The sequence below is a fragment of the Apodemus sylvaticus genome, chromosome 21, assembly GCF_947179515.1.
Source record: "Apodemus sylvaticus chromosome 21, mApoSyl1.1, whole genome shotgun sequence".
Classification (NCBI taxonomy): Eukaryota; Metazoa; Chordata; class Mammalia; order Rodentia; family Muridae; genus Apodemus; species Apodemus sylvaticus.
The window spans coordinates 34,466,108-34,481,101 of NC_067492.1; the positions used below are offsets into that span (position 1 = coordinate 34,466,108).

General features: G+C 40.1%; 1 protein-coding gene across 1 annotated transcript; it reads left to right on the forward strand.

The window, feature by feature from the left end:
• Positions 1–2,603: 2,603 nt before the first annotated feature.
• LOC127672128 (methyl-CpG-binding domain protein 3-like 2B) lies at positions 2,604–14,928 on the forward strand. Its single transcript, XM_052167338.1, has 4 exons — positions 2,604–3,312; positions 3,448–3,548; positions 10,145–10,243; positions 14,785–14,928. The coding sequence occupies exons 1-4, from the start codon at positions 2,604–2,606 to the stop codon at positions 14,926–14,928; spliced, it is 1,053 nt and encodes a 350-aa protein (XP_052023298.1).
• The last annotated feature ends 66 nt before the right edge of the window (positions 14,929–14,994 follow it).

Here is a 14,994-nt window from a genome sequence, read left to right on the forward strand (position 1 = left end):
AGGCCATGGAAGGCTGTTGGTGAAGATACAGCTTCACTTGCAGTTGAAAGCCCAGGACTGAAGGGGTCATGCATAGAAGTTGAGGCTTGACACCATGAAGAGAGCCTGTGAGAAGCTATTGGTGAAGCCTAGTTACAGCAGAAGATAGCAGTGTTTTGGAGATGCCAGTGCCATAAGATGACCACCAAGAGCAGCAGCAGAAGTGGAGTACAGGAAGCTGGAGCCTAGAAGACAAGGTGTGTGCTACAAAGGGCAGAGCTGGAGAAGTGACCCAAGCCCTTGGAGGAGCCCAGAAGATCGTGAGTGGATCCCAGACATTGGACAGTTGGAGTGACTTTGCTTTTGATTGTGACTGTGCCTGATATTTTTCCCTCTTGAAGTAAGAAGTATTTTAGTGGAACCCACAATTAAGAGACTTTGAATTTCTAAAAGGCTTTGAATTTAAAAAAAAAAGTATTGGATATTTTAAAGGGATTGAACTTTTAATATGTAAAGACTGTGGGACTTTTAACGTTATTTAGATCTTGAGGATTGTATTATTCAGGTTTTCTATTCCTGTACAAACATCATGACCAAGAAGCAAGTTGTGAAGGAAAGGGGTTTATTGAGCTTACACTTCCACACTGCATTTCATCACTAAAGGAAGTCAGGACTGGAACTCAAGCAGGTCAGGAAGCAGGAGTTGATGCAGAGGCCATAGAGGGATGTTTCTTAATGTTTTGCTTCCTCTCGCTTACTCAGCCTGCTCTCTTATAGACCCCAAGAACACCAGCCCAGGGCCTCCTGCCTTGATCACTAATCGAGAAAATGTCCCACAGCTGGATCTCATGAAGGCACTTGCCCAACTGAAGCTCCTTTTTCTGTAGTAACTCCAGCCTGTGTCAAGTTGACACACAAAGTCAGCCAGTACACTGATGAATAAGAAAGTAACGGTTGAGGCTTAATAGTGATGTGTTTGTCTGTCAAGTAGACAAGGGGCCAATTGTACTGGCTGGTTTTGTGTGTCAACTTGACACAGGCTGGAATTATTACAGAAAAAGGAGCCACAACAAACATTGCATTGAACCGGAAGCCTAGACTTTCCCCTGATTATTTTGGGCTTCTAAAACCTTAAACCAACAGATTAGAGAGGAATAACAATGTCAGGATCCAGATTACCATGAGAAATTTGACTGTCTCTCCACAATGGAGGTGAGCAGGATTATGTCTGGAGTACAGGAGATCCCTTAGGGCATCTCTTAGTACTACCAAGTCCTGTGATTAAAGTCCATGGGAAACTACAACACCCTGATCCAAGCAGGATGGCAAAGGGCACAGACCCTTCAAGAATGAAGGTATGGGTCAATTCTACAGGAAAAGAGCCAAGACCTACTAAGTTGTTTGCCTAAAGTGAAGGAAATACAGAAAGGGTAGGAAAGGAAGGTAGTTATAAATTCCAGCTAAGGACATGTAACTAGTTGCAGAAATGAGGATTATAAAGTAATATGAATGCTTCTGTGTTACTTTGTTAAGAATACATTTGTCGGGGCTGGAGAGATGGCTCAGCGGTTAAGAGCACGGACTGCTCTGCCAGACGTTCTGAGTTCAATTCCCAGCAACCACATGGTGGCTCACAACCATCTATAATGGGGTCCGATGCACTCTTCTATGTGTGTCTCAAGATAGCTGCAGTGTACTTACCTATAAATAAAAATAAATAAATAAATCTTTTTTAAAAAAAAAGAATACATTTGTCTTTCTTCCAATTCCTTTAACATCAATTGCTATTTAAGTTGAGACACTAAAAGAATGTTTCCAAGGGACATAGCCCCATAGTAAATTTACAGATGTGTTTGCAATTGTACCAGCAATAGTTATAACTTGTTAGGAATATTCATGACCTTGTTATTGTTTCATATGGACATGAGATATTATTAGTGTCAAGATGACAAGGGGTAGATTGTAATGGCTATTCCTGGTTGTCAACTTGATGATATCTGGAATAAACTGTAATCCAGAATTGAAAGGCTCACATATGGTCCTAATCTGGTACCTAATCTGAAGGGCTGGGAAATAACAAGTTTCTGACCTGGATCTTGGCATGGAGATCTTGAGGCATAGTGGCTATGAATCTCAGAAGATTAAGACAGAGAGATCTCTAAGTTCAAGGTCATCTGGGACAAAGCAAGTCCCAGATCCAGGCCTGGTGACACACACCTTTAATCTGTGGCACGCACCTTTAATCTGGGCCACACCTTTTGCTGGAGACCTATATAAGGACATTGGAAGAAAGAAGATTCACTCTCACTTCTTCCTCTGCTTGCCTTGCGGGACTGAGCAACTGCTAGATCCTTGGACTTCCATTCATAGCTGCTACTGACCATTGTTGGGAGTTGGACTACAGACTTGCTACCTGCCCTGGATATATAAAGACTGTAGCCTGTTCTTCCTGTGATCCTGGTTGTGTCAGAATTCCTCAGAGTCCGCCTGTCTCCGTGATCCTGTGATTCTACAATCCTGTGACCCTGAGATCTGGGGAGGATTAGGTGAGAAAGACATTGCCGGTTCCAGCAACTCAAGACTTGTCTGCATCTCTGCGGTCCTTTAGTACAAACTCTACACTCATGGAGAGGCCTTCAGGAAACTCAGTTTCAAGCCAGCCCGTGATAGGAAGACACACAAGAAGTATGATACCCAACAAATTACAAAAGAGAAGACAGATCCGGGTTGCCCCAAAGAAGACAAAGTCCAAACACAAAGATAGTCTTACGTCCATACTTTCTCGGAGGATGACTAGTTGCATCTTTCAAAAACCTGTGACCATAATAACTTCACACCCTGAGAATAAAACCAGGTACAGGAGAGAGGAAGCTCAGCTGAAGAAACCCACCCAGCTCTGTGCATTGAAGAGATTGCAGAGCCATCAAGTTGGAGACAGTAAAGGAGGCCTATCATGTCCAATGAAGTTTACAATCCCCATAGAAAGAATTGCACTGGGAATGCAGGATGAAGCCAACAGCCACAGTGGTATTGAGGATCTGCTCACTCCTGGAGAAGCCACCTCTGTCCAACCCCCATGCTTGGAAAAGACTGAGCAAGTGGCTCTTCAGTTGTCACCTTCTTTCTCCAGTCAAGGGGTAACAATGCCACTGCCCCTTCATCTGTCACCATCTTACAGCATTCAAGTAACTAATGCAGACATCCTGAGACAGACCTGGAAGGTAAAGAAAGCCAGGCAGAGACTGGCAGAAGCCTTGAAAGCAGACAGGCTTGCCAGGCAGGCAGAGAACATGAGGGATCAAAGAAGAGTGGAAAACACACGTCGAGGCCTCGGTAAGTTTTTGAAGGAACTTTTTTGGATTTGGTTTCAGTTTTGAGTTCCGTTGTAGTTTCGGTTTTGGTTTTGGTTTTGGTTTCAATTTTGGTTTTGGTTTTGAGTTCCGTTTTTGGTTTCGGATTCCGTTTCAGGTTTTTCAACAAAAGGGTTTCCAGGTGTAACCCTGGTTGTCCTGGAACCCTGTCCCAGCCTCCAGAGTGATGACTTAAAAGGCAAGCGCCACCATCACCCAGTATTACTTGTACATCTTTAAATGAAAAATTTAATATACCTAACTCACTCATTTTTAAGCTTTTGGAAAAGCAAAAAATATAAGCAGTAGTGGGTGTTTTTTGTTTTGTTTTTTTTTTCTTGGGGGAGGGGGGCGGTGTTCGAGACAGGGTTTCTCTGTGTAGCCCTGGCTGTCCTGGAACTCACTCTGTAGACCAGGCTGGCCTCGAACTCAGAAATCTGCCTGCCTCTGCCTCCCAGAGTACTGGGATTACAGGCGTGTGCCACCACCACCTGGCTAGCAGTAGTGTTTTAAATAATGGTGTTTCCAGTGTGAATAGAAATGTCCTGTAAGAGAATTCATGTGAAAACATCCTTTTGGTCAATTGTGATCTACTGTAGGACTCTGGGATAGGTTCAACAGCAATTCATGGAGCAAAGGAAATGCCTGAATTTATAGAATTTAGATGAGAAGTTTCGATGTATTTAGCAGCCAGTTTTGTGAAGCTACTAGTGTGAGATCCATGTCAGAAAGAAAAGGCCGTAAGACCTATGTCAGAAACAAAAAGCCGGCCCACCTCAACCCAGCTGACCCAAAATGGTGACTAACTTCCGGATAGGGATTTTCTATCCCAGACATGACTGCCTGGGGTGAGGCCAGATAAGGAAATGACTTAACAGAAAACAATTCCAGGAAAACTGGCAAGATGGGCAGGCCAAATAACCAAGGCAGTCACCCCATATGAGTTAACCAATGATTTTAAATGTCACTCAAAATACCCAATTGAGGTGGCCCAACTCAATCGACTGCCTAAACTTCCCGCCAAAATGTATATAAAAAGTGTGTGTTTTGTAGCTCAGGGTCTCCTCTTGCCTACGTGCTAAGAGACCCCAATGTGTGTTGGAACAATAAACCTCTTGCAGTTTGCAGCAATCCCGGTCTCTTTTTGACCGTGGGTCTTCCAACAGACTTACATTAGATAGTTACAAAGCTTAACATAGGCTAACCAGGTCTTGTGGCCTTTGGGGCCTTGGATTTAAATGTCTGTTGCTCTCTACCATGGGATTGCTACTTGCCAGGTATTTAGGTTTAAGACTAGACCTCTGGTTGCCTCAGGCCTGGGAAGGGAGAAAAGTCTAAGCAAGGATGCTGAGGAACATGGCAGCATCCAGGCAGGCCTGGTGCAGGAGGAGCTGAAGGGTATACATCTTCATCTGAAGGCTGCTACCAGAATACTGGCTTCAGGGCAGCTAGGGTGAGGGTCTTAAAGCCCACACCCACAATGGCACATCTAGTCCAACAGGGTCACACCCTGTAAGAGTGCCACTCCCTGGGCCAAGCATAAACAAACCACAACAGTGTTTTAAGAGAGGTGCCAGCAGAAGCTGATGGACAGCATTAGGGATCGAGGGAGAGAAAAAGAAGCAGTGATATAAGAGGAAGATAGAAATGGGGAAATGCCAGATAAATATGATCATATTTCATTGTATTCATGTGTGAAATTCTCTAAAATAATATTTTTTTAAAAAAATATTTAGTGGAGGAGGGAGAAAAAAGAGGAGTATCAGGGCTGAAGAGATGGCTCAGCTGTTAAAAACACTGACTGCTCTCCCAAAAGTCCTGAGTTCAAATCCCAGAAAACACATGGTGGCTCACAACCATCTGTCATGACATCTGACACCCTCTTCTGGGGCACCTTTAGACAGCTACCATGTAATTACAAATAATAATAAATAAATCTTTTTAAAGAAGAAGAAGGGGAAGGAGAATGAGAAGGAGGAGAAGGAGAAGAGGAGACTATGAGAAGGCAAATATGGTCAAAGCACTTGAAGGGAAATATGGGATAACCCTTTTGTACAGTGAAGGTTAAAGGCTAATTGAATTGTCTGTGCTGCCTATCTTTATGCCAGTGGGACATACTGTGAAGGAGGGAGCCTCAGCTGAAGAAACACCTCCATTAGTTACAGAAAGGGCTGAAGGAGCTGAAGGCGTTTGCAACTCCATAGGAAGAACAACAATATCAACCAACCAGACACCCCCGCGCCCCCAGAGCTCCCAAGAACTAAACCATCAATCAAAGAGTACACGTGGCTCCAGCTGCATATGCAGCAGTGGATGCACTTGTCAGGCATCAAAGGGAATTTCAGACTTCCCACCCAGGGTGGAGCTAGAGCCCATTGTTCTTCAAGGACCTGCAGTTTCCTGAGAGGCACGATGATTCTGCTGAGGAGTTTCCAGCCTTTGGGAGAAGGGTTTTCCCCCTGCCTATATATTTGGAGACCCCCCATTAAACTTTGAGCCTTGATCAGAAAACTTGTCTTGGCTTGTTATTTTTCTGCCCGCCTGTCTTTTTATTTCAGCCCCAAAAAAGAAAAAGAAAAGAGAAAAAAATGGTAAAACTTTTAGTATCTGCTGGTGGTCCATCTCTTAATCCAGTCTCAGTTTACACAGAGGAGGCTCATTTAAGCTGCCCCACCTTCAGCTCAGAGTCAAGCACAGCTGGAGAAATAGCTGCTTTGAAAAGGGCCAACAGCTTCTCAAATTCTAGGGCAAGTAGGATGATGGTCATTTCTCCTAGAAAAATCTCTTCAAAGGTGATTGTTGTGTCCATAGTACTTTTTCTCTTGAAATTACAGCTAAAAAAAGAAAAAACAATGTTTGGTTTAAATTTATAAGATTTGTGTAATTGCTTCATTTTTGTTTCTGATTGGTCTTAAAGGTATAAGTATGTTCGCATGTCTTGACTATAGAGTATTGGCTTATAAGTTATTGGGCATGATTAAAAATTATTACATTGGTAACAAAAAGTTAATTTAAAACTGGTAACTCAGGATTGGAATCATCTGAAACAACACGTGGTATGACCCAACCCAGGAAAAACAGGCCTCTGAAGATCCTTCTAAACTGGCAAAATATTTTATGTAATTCATATCCTAGAAATTAGGCTTTTGTTTTTGTTTTGTTTTTTGGATTTGGTTTTTTTGAGACAGAGTTTCTCTGTGTAGCCCTGGATGTCCTAGAACTCACACTGTAGACCAGGCTGGCCTCGAACTCAGAAATACGCCTGCCTCTGCCTCTGCCTCCCAGAGTGCTGGGATTATAGGCGTGCACCACCACCGCCCAGTGAAATTAGACTTTTAAGGGATAAGATTTAAAACAATGTCTCTTTAATAAGTTGCACTGTCATGCATTCAAACATAAGAAGCGGCAGACAAACTTTGTAGTGTGAAGGTAATGCATTTGCCACTAATTTTAAAGAAAATAGATTGTTTAAAAATGTGTTTTGCTTTCCAAAGTTGTAGTTATGCTCTAATATTGCAAGAGAAAGTTAAAAATTACAGTTAACAACTGCCAGTGTACAATTGACTGCAGTTTGCAGTCTGATTGAAGGTTCACAATTCTTTTTTCTTTTTTTTTTTTTTTTTTCATTTGGTTTTTTCAAGACAGGGTTTCTCTGTATAGCCCTAGCTGTCCTGGAACTCACTCTAGACCAGGCTGGCCTCAAACTCAGAAATCCGCCAGTGTGTCTACCTCCTAGAGTGCTGGGATTACAGGCGTGTGCCACCACCGCCAGGCTGAAGGTTCACAATTCTTAACTCACCCACATTTTGTTATTAAGGTAATTTCAAGAGTGATAAAAGTTAAAAACAGCTGTGGCCAGTATAGGCCTGTTGCTACTTTTTCACAAGTTTACTGGATACAGTGGTAGAAGCAAAATTTAACACCCCCCCCCAAGATTAAAAAGGAGATATCAGTGGGAATTTGTTTGATAGCAAACAGGCTCCTTTTGAACTGTTTCAAATATTTGTAGATAAGACTACTAAAAACAGCTAGTAAAATTTTTCCAGGAACCCTCAAATTACAGGTTCCTTTTGTTATTTGACCCTCATACAATGGGGTCTGGTTGTAGGCTGCTGCCCTGCAGGACAAACAAGTGTTGGGCCTGGCCTTGGACAATAGGCGTAGATTAGAAAATATTTACATTCGAGTCAATGCAAAGCTCAGAGCTGCCTCCTTGGAAGCTTGTGAGGTACTGCTTTTGACTTGCAAGCCCTACCTAGGGAGTTTCAGGCCAAAACAACATTCTTGACAGATCTATCCAGGTGTGGTTCAAAACATAGTTCAAACTTAAGATCTATGAAAAGTTAATAAGGCTACGTAGAACTTATGAAGGCATTGAAATCTGGCCTGCCTACATATGACCTCCTTTTGGGGAGACCCCCACTCCATTCTCAGGATAGCGTACACCCAAGGAAACAAGAGAGACCGACTTGATGCAAACGCATGGGGTAGTTTATTATCAGAGCTCTGGGCCGATACGTATCTCACACAGGAGACAGAGGAGTCGACCCTGAGGCTCAAAGGTTAGGGGTTCATATAGGAGAAGTCAGGGGGGTTGGTTAGGGAGGTTGTGGGGGGGGGTTGGCACAGTTACACATGATTTGCTGATTCAAACATTGGCGGGGGATTCTGGCAGGCAAGGTGGGTTTTTTTTGTTTGTTTGTTTCTTTGTTTGTTTGTTTTTTCACATACGTGCAGATCCGGCCATCAGCAATGTAGGAGGGTAGTTTATTTTTGTTAGCAGGAAGGTCACTTTGACATTAGTAAACTGCATACAAGGGACAGGAGACAGGAGACTCCAGTCCAGATGGTATATGACCTATAGGAGATTGCCCAGGATGCCCCTTATCTTTTATGGCTGGTCTGTTTCTGGAATGACTCAACCACAACCTTGCTTCAAGGCTCTAAGTCTGCTTACTGCCTCAACTATAGATTCTGAAAAGTCCCAACTCCCTTCACCTACTCCATACAAAATTATTATGGATTTAAGAGGTTGTTTTTTGCTTTGCATCCTGATAATTGTAAAAAGCATTTGCTTCTAATGAGCTAATTTTAAAGAACCAATAGAGCAATTTCATTAGAAAGTTTTTCCTCAAAGAATGGCTGATAGCCTTACCTTATGTGAGAAAAAAATGTTTTGTCTCTACTTCAATACAAAAAGCTAGGATTTTAAATCTTTCAGGATATATTATTCACAGAAATTTATTACAAGCCTTTGTTCTTAACAATGGGCTTTAAAAATTTTTAAGCTTACCACAGGAGGACTTAAACCTCTGTTCTCAAGGTGGATGCAAATTAACTAGTGAAAGACAAATAACTTTACAGATAGTAGAGAAGGCTACTGTGATCAGTTGTTTATGTTATGTGTTCACAACAATTCCTTGGTAAAGAGAGCATTAATGTAGACTCACCCTTTATCATCTCCAAATAAAGGTTTAACATAAAGCTATTGATATGTTAATAAAATATTATAAGATAAAATCAAAAGCTTTTTTTTTTCTTTTTTTTTGGTTTTTTGGATTTTGGTTTTTTTCAAGACAGGGTTTCTCTGTGTAGCCCGGGCTGCCCTGGAACTCACTCTGTAGACCAGGCTGGCCTCAAACTCAGAAGTCTGCCTGCCTCAGCCTCCCAATGTGCTGGGATTACAGGCATGCACCATCACCGCCCGGCTCATAAAAACATTTTAAAAAGAATGTATTAAGAACCTGATGAAACATTTGTTCCTTATTTAAAATGGCAATAAAATTAGTCATTGCAGAGTGTTGATATTTGGCCTATTGCATGGCAATCCTTGTACCCAAAATTGATAACTATTATCCAAAAGATAATTGTTAAAATTTATTTCTATGCATGCCTTTGTATTTTCCTATAGATTTATGCATGCATCCCATAAAGAATGCATCTACTGTACTTATAAACAGCTCTTCTATGGGAGAGAAGCACATGTAATTGGATCACATGTTTATTCTTTTGAGTTTCCCCCTGCTTCAGCACAGATATTTGAATTGGATGCTGTAGCCACTATTTTTAAAATGGTAAAAATCAAGCTTTTAATTTGTATACTGATAGCCTATATATATATATATATATATATATATATATATATATATATATATATATCATGGCTTACAATTGCTTGAAATTGCTCCTTTTTAGATACTGATAATTCATAAATTTTACAATTATTTATGCAAATACAAATCAAGTTTTAAATAAAAGGTACTGTTCTTTTAAATGACTGTCCTCTGGAAACTTAAGAGTTCATGCAGGTGCTAGAGAGATAACTCAATAGTCATCAGAAAGAGTGTTGACTGCTCTTTCTAAGGTCATGAGTTCAAATTCCAGCACCAACACGGTAGCTCACAAACATCTATAATTGTGTGAAGCCATACTGGACCCTCTCTAACAGCCCAGAGGGCTGGCAGGGCAAAGGTCCTAAATAAAACAAAGAAGAGCGTCTCCCCATGAACTGCCAGTTGAAGGGAAGTTCTGAGATAACCATGGGATGCTCCAGACTCTGCAAACATCAGATGTCTCCACCAGACAGCCCTTATCTCTTCCTGCTGAAACTGCCAAGAATGTCCCTCTCTCCTTTGTTCTTGCCTCGAGGTGAGCTCGTCCTCTGAAAGCTTAAAACCTGTGTACCCCTGAAAATTAAATGAGACCTCAACAATTGAACCCCCTTTTGCCTGGTCTCCTTTCTCTCCCCCACCTTTGACCCTCAGGTAGCACCAGTTCGGAACCCTCAATAACTAGACCTGCTGGACGGGTCATAGTGGCGCCTGAACAGGGACCCAAAGTACGTCAACTACCGGAAACCCTGGAAAAAGGAGGACCCCGCAGACTGCATCGCTCGTGTGTTGCTGGAGGGGCAGGTAAGTGGCCAAACATTGTCTTCCGATTGTCATAGGGAAACAATTATTAAACGAGGCTAAAGAGGCTTGTTTCGTAGGAGGAATCAAGAATTAATTCAGGGAGAGAGGACTAAGAGTTAAGAAAAAAGGATTTAATCAAGTTCTTTTATTTTGTCGATGATAAATGTCATTGGTTAATTTTAAGTGGACCTGATATTCACCCACTAACTTGAGATAAGGGTGGTAAGGAAATTAATAAGATTCTGAAAACCGGTAAACCAGTGTCTGATACATTCTTTAGTTACTGGGGGCTCATTCGGAGTGCGAACGAGGACCCTGACTACAACAGCTTTTGTTGGTCGCTGAATATTGCCTCCACCCTTTGTCTCGGGCAGCTTCAATGACCTCTCTTTCCCCTAAAAAAGAATTCTCCAAAACCTTCCTCAGCTGTTCCCTCGGCTTCTCTTTATTCTCCTCTCCGAAAGGGACCATCCACTGCTGATATGCCATTAAGTTAAAAGACCCCCAGGGAGAAAGCCAACATGGAGGAGAAAAGCTGCAGAGAGCAAGTAGCCCTCTGAAAGGAGCTATGAGGAACAAATGGTCACTCTAACTTCAAGATTTATTTCAAAGACAAATGCCTAGAAAAATCCAGAGCCAAAACAAGCCCCTTGATTTTAACATTTTAGAAGAATTAAAGTCCGCAGTCACAGCCTATGGGTGGACTGTTCCCTTCACTTTGGCACTTAGAATCTTCTGCTGAGGGGTGGCTGACACCTGAGGTATTTATCCAGCTGGCCCAAGCTGAGCTTTCTCTGAGGGAGAAATTTTTCTTTGGAAGTCAGAGGCTGCTGAGAGAGAACAAAAGCAAAAACCGCTCACGGGCAGCATGTAAGACCTGGACTGCAGAGAAATTCCTGGGCTCTCCTCCCCTCCCACCTCTCTCCACAGGTGTGTGTGTTCACTTAGGCATCCCTCTTCCCCCTTGTTAAATCTTAAACAAGAGAAAAAGCAGGTTTCAGAAAAGCAGTTTTCCTATGTGTAGGACACAGTATCAAAAAAAAAAAATGGTTGGAAGCTATTTCAAAACTCTCCTGGTGAGTACAGGAAAACGGGAGATGGTTTTGGTTTCTCTCTGAAACCTACTGGAGATCTCCTTAGTTCGGGTTAAGATGTTTGGATCTCTTTGTGACATCACGTTCCCTTGCTGTCTGTTGTTTGTCTTTGGTGCACCAAAACTTGTTCATGTGTGTCAATTTGTGTTGTCCATTGTTTTGTTTGGCTGAATGATTGGTTGTTTTTATGTTTTATGTAAAAAAAATGGTAAAAAGGTGTTATCTTGCTGGCAGTCCTGCCAATTGCAGTTTACACAGAGGAGGCTAACTTGAGGTGCCTCACATTTCAAGGTAGGAGTCAAACACAGCTGGAGAAAAAGCTGCTTCTTAAAGAGCCAGCAGCCAGACAAGTGGAAATGGTTAATTCTCCTAGAAAAATTTCTATCATGATGATGATTGGGTTCAAAGTTCTTTATTCCCCTGAAGTTACAGCTAGAAATATGTGTGTGTGTATATATATATATATATATATATATATATATATATATATATATATATATATTTGGTTTAAATTTATTTATGAGATTTGTATGATCGCTTCATTTTTATTTTTAATTGGTCTTAATGGTATAAGGTTTTACATATCTTGACTATAGAGTTATAAATTAATTGGTTATGATTTAAAAGGTATAGGGTTATTAAGAAAAGGTTAGTTTAAAATTGGTGATTCAGTGTCAGAGCCATCTTAACTAGCTACATGTGGCATGATGCAACACAGGAAATACAGGCCTCTAAGATGCTTCTAAATTGGCATGGTGTTTTGTGTGAATCTTGGCCTGGAGATTGGACTTATAAAAAATAAGATTTAAAATAATGTCTCTTCAATAAGTTACACTGTCATACATTCAAACACAAGATAATGGACAAACTTTGCAATATGAAAATAATGTGTTTGCCATTAATTTTAAGGAGAAAAGATTGTTTAAAACTGGGTTTTGCTTTCAAAAAGTTGTAGTTATACTTTGATATTACAGGTCCCTTTTGTAATTTGACCTCCATACAATGGGGTCTGGTTACAGGCTACTCCTTGCAGGACCGGTGGGTGTAGGTCTGGCCTTAGAGATAACAAACTCAGATCAGGAGGTTTACATTTGAGTTATACAAAGCTCAGAGCTGCCTCAAAGCTGCTCAAAGCTGCAGAGGCTTGAGAGATGCAGTTTTGTCTTGCAGGCCTCACTTAGAGAGATTCTGGCCAAAAGAACATTTTTAATAGATTCATACAGATGTGGTCCAAAATAAAGTTCAAACTTAGATCTGTAAAAGGTAATAAAGCTATGTAAAAATTATGAAGGCATTAAAATTTGGCCTGCCTACTACATACAAAACTATTATAGATTTTAAAAGATGTTTTTTGCTTTGTGGATATTGATAATTATAAAAGCATTTACTTCTAACTTTAAAGGAGCATAAGCTAACTTTAAAAAACCAATAAAAGATTTTCATTAGAAAGTTATTCCTCAAGAAATGGCTTGCTCTTAACAATGGGCTTTTAAATTTTTTAAGAAAATGATTTTCAAAAGGTGTTAAGGTAAATTTTTTGGCTAAGACACTGCTTTAAGTTTGCCATTTAAGCCTCTGATGTTCTCAAGATAGATGCAAAATAAATACTGAGAGACATAACTTAGAGAAAGCTACCGTAAGTATTCGTCAACAGTTTATGATATATGCTCACTTCCATTCCTTAACAAAGAGAACATTAATATAAAATCTCTCCAAATAAGGTTTTGACATCCTCCAATAAAGATCTGATGTAGTAATAAAGTGTTACAAAATAAAATCATAAAAATATTTTTAAAAGAAATGTTTTAAGAGCATGATGGAATGTTTGTTCCTTATTTTAAACAGCAATCAAATTATTATTAATTGTTAATCTATTACATGACAAGCCTTTTTGACAAAATTAATAATTGTTATCTAAAAGAGAAATTGTTAAAAATTTGCCTCAATAAATGTTTTTATATTGTTATAGATTTATACATGCATCCTATGAAAATGCATCTACTATGGGAGTAAAGCTCATATAATTAGATCACATGTTTATTCTTTTGAGTGTCTCCTTGCTTCAGCACAGATAATTGAGTTGGGTGCTGTAGCTGTTCTTTTCAAAATGTCAAAAATCAAACTTTTGATTTATATATTAATAATATACATATATAGCTCATGGCTTACAATTGCTTGAAATTGTTTCTTTTTAATGCTACTAATTCTTTACTTTCACAATTATTTATACAAATACAATTCAAAAAATTAATCAAAAAATAAATGTACGACTATTGACAGCTTTTCAAGCTTTCTAGTTATAACTGTTTTAACATAAGAAACAAAATATAAAATAAAATTAGTCATTACATATGTTATTTTTTAATACTAAATGTTCTAAATCAGATTAAAACAAATATTATAACTGATTATTATAGTCAGTCATTGAGATGTCTTATTAACAATTTGATATTAGTCATATTACTGAGATTCCTCATAATTTGCAAAGACAAGATATTATAGAACAAGCCCATAGAACTTTACAACAATATTTTTATAATAAAAGAGGGGAGAATCACATCTCTATATACCTCAAAAAAATTTAAAATTTTAATGCTAGGTATCTCTCTGAGTGTAGAGAGGAGGGCATGCTTGTGTTTCTTCTGCAGGATGCCAAAGGAACATGCTAGCTGCCAGAGTATGCTAATGCTGAGACAAAGAGTGATGCTGATTATAATCATTGAAAATGGCCACAGCCCTCAACACCTTTGGATGCTTCTTACTAATGCTGATACCACAGATAACTATGGGCTCAACATCCCTCTTTGCATGGCAATTTTATTTAGCTGAAGATTAAACAAATTATAAACAGATCAAAGGGGAGATATTGGCTACTGCTGATTACCCCCCTTCAGGGTGTCAAAAGGCCATATATTTAAATTTTACAGATTTCAAGTGTAGACCAGACAGAATGTGGCCTGCCATTTATTTTCTTTAAGACATCCACAGGCATTGCCTCCCTTGTTACCTCGCAACAGAATCGACAACAATATTATTTACTTAGTGCTGCCATTGATAAGGACCTGGCCGAACTCAGAGATGGTTTAGCCAATTTAAAAGATTCTGTTGCCTCCTTATCAGAAGTAGTATTACAAAATATGAAAGGACTTGACCTGCTCTTCCTACAATAGGGAGGACTTTGCGCAGCCTTAAGGGAAGAATGCTGTGTTTATGTGGACAAGACAGGACTGGTAGATGACAGTCTGAGGAGAGGAAAAGAGAGTTTAGAGAAACGCAAAAGAGAACGAGAACAGCAGGAGTCTTGGTATAAAAATTGGTTCTCCACGTCCCCATGGCTTTCCACCCTACTACCTTCTATTCTAGGACCCTTCATAGGGTTATTACTGTTAATCTCCTTTGGTCCCTGGGCTTTTCAATGATTAACCCGCTTCATTAAATCACAAATAGATTCCACCCTACCCAAAAATTATGTCTCAGTACAGTATTATCCACTGGACACCGGAAATGATGGACCCCGAGAGACAAGACAGCTCAGCAGAAACAACCGCAGTACCCACCACAGAGAGGCTCAATTTCAATAAGCTCCTTTAATGAGGCTCTGTTTGGCTTCCACTTATTCATCCCTGGGCTTATCTGGAGGGGGAGCTAACCCAAGGT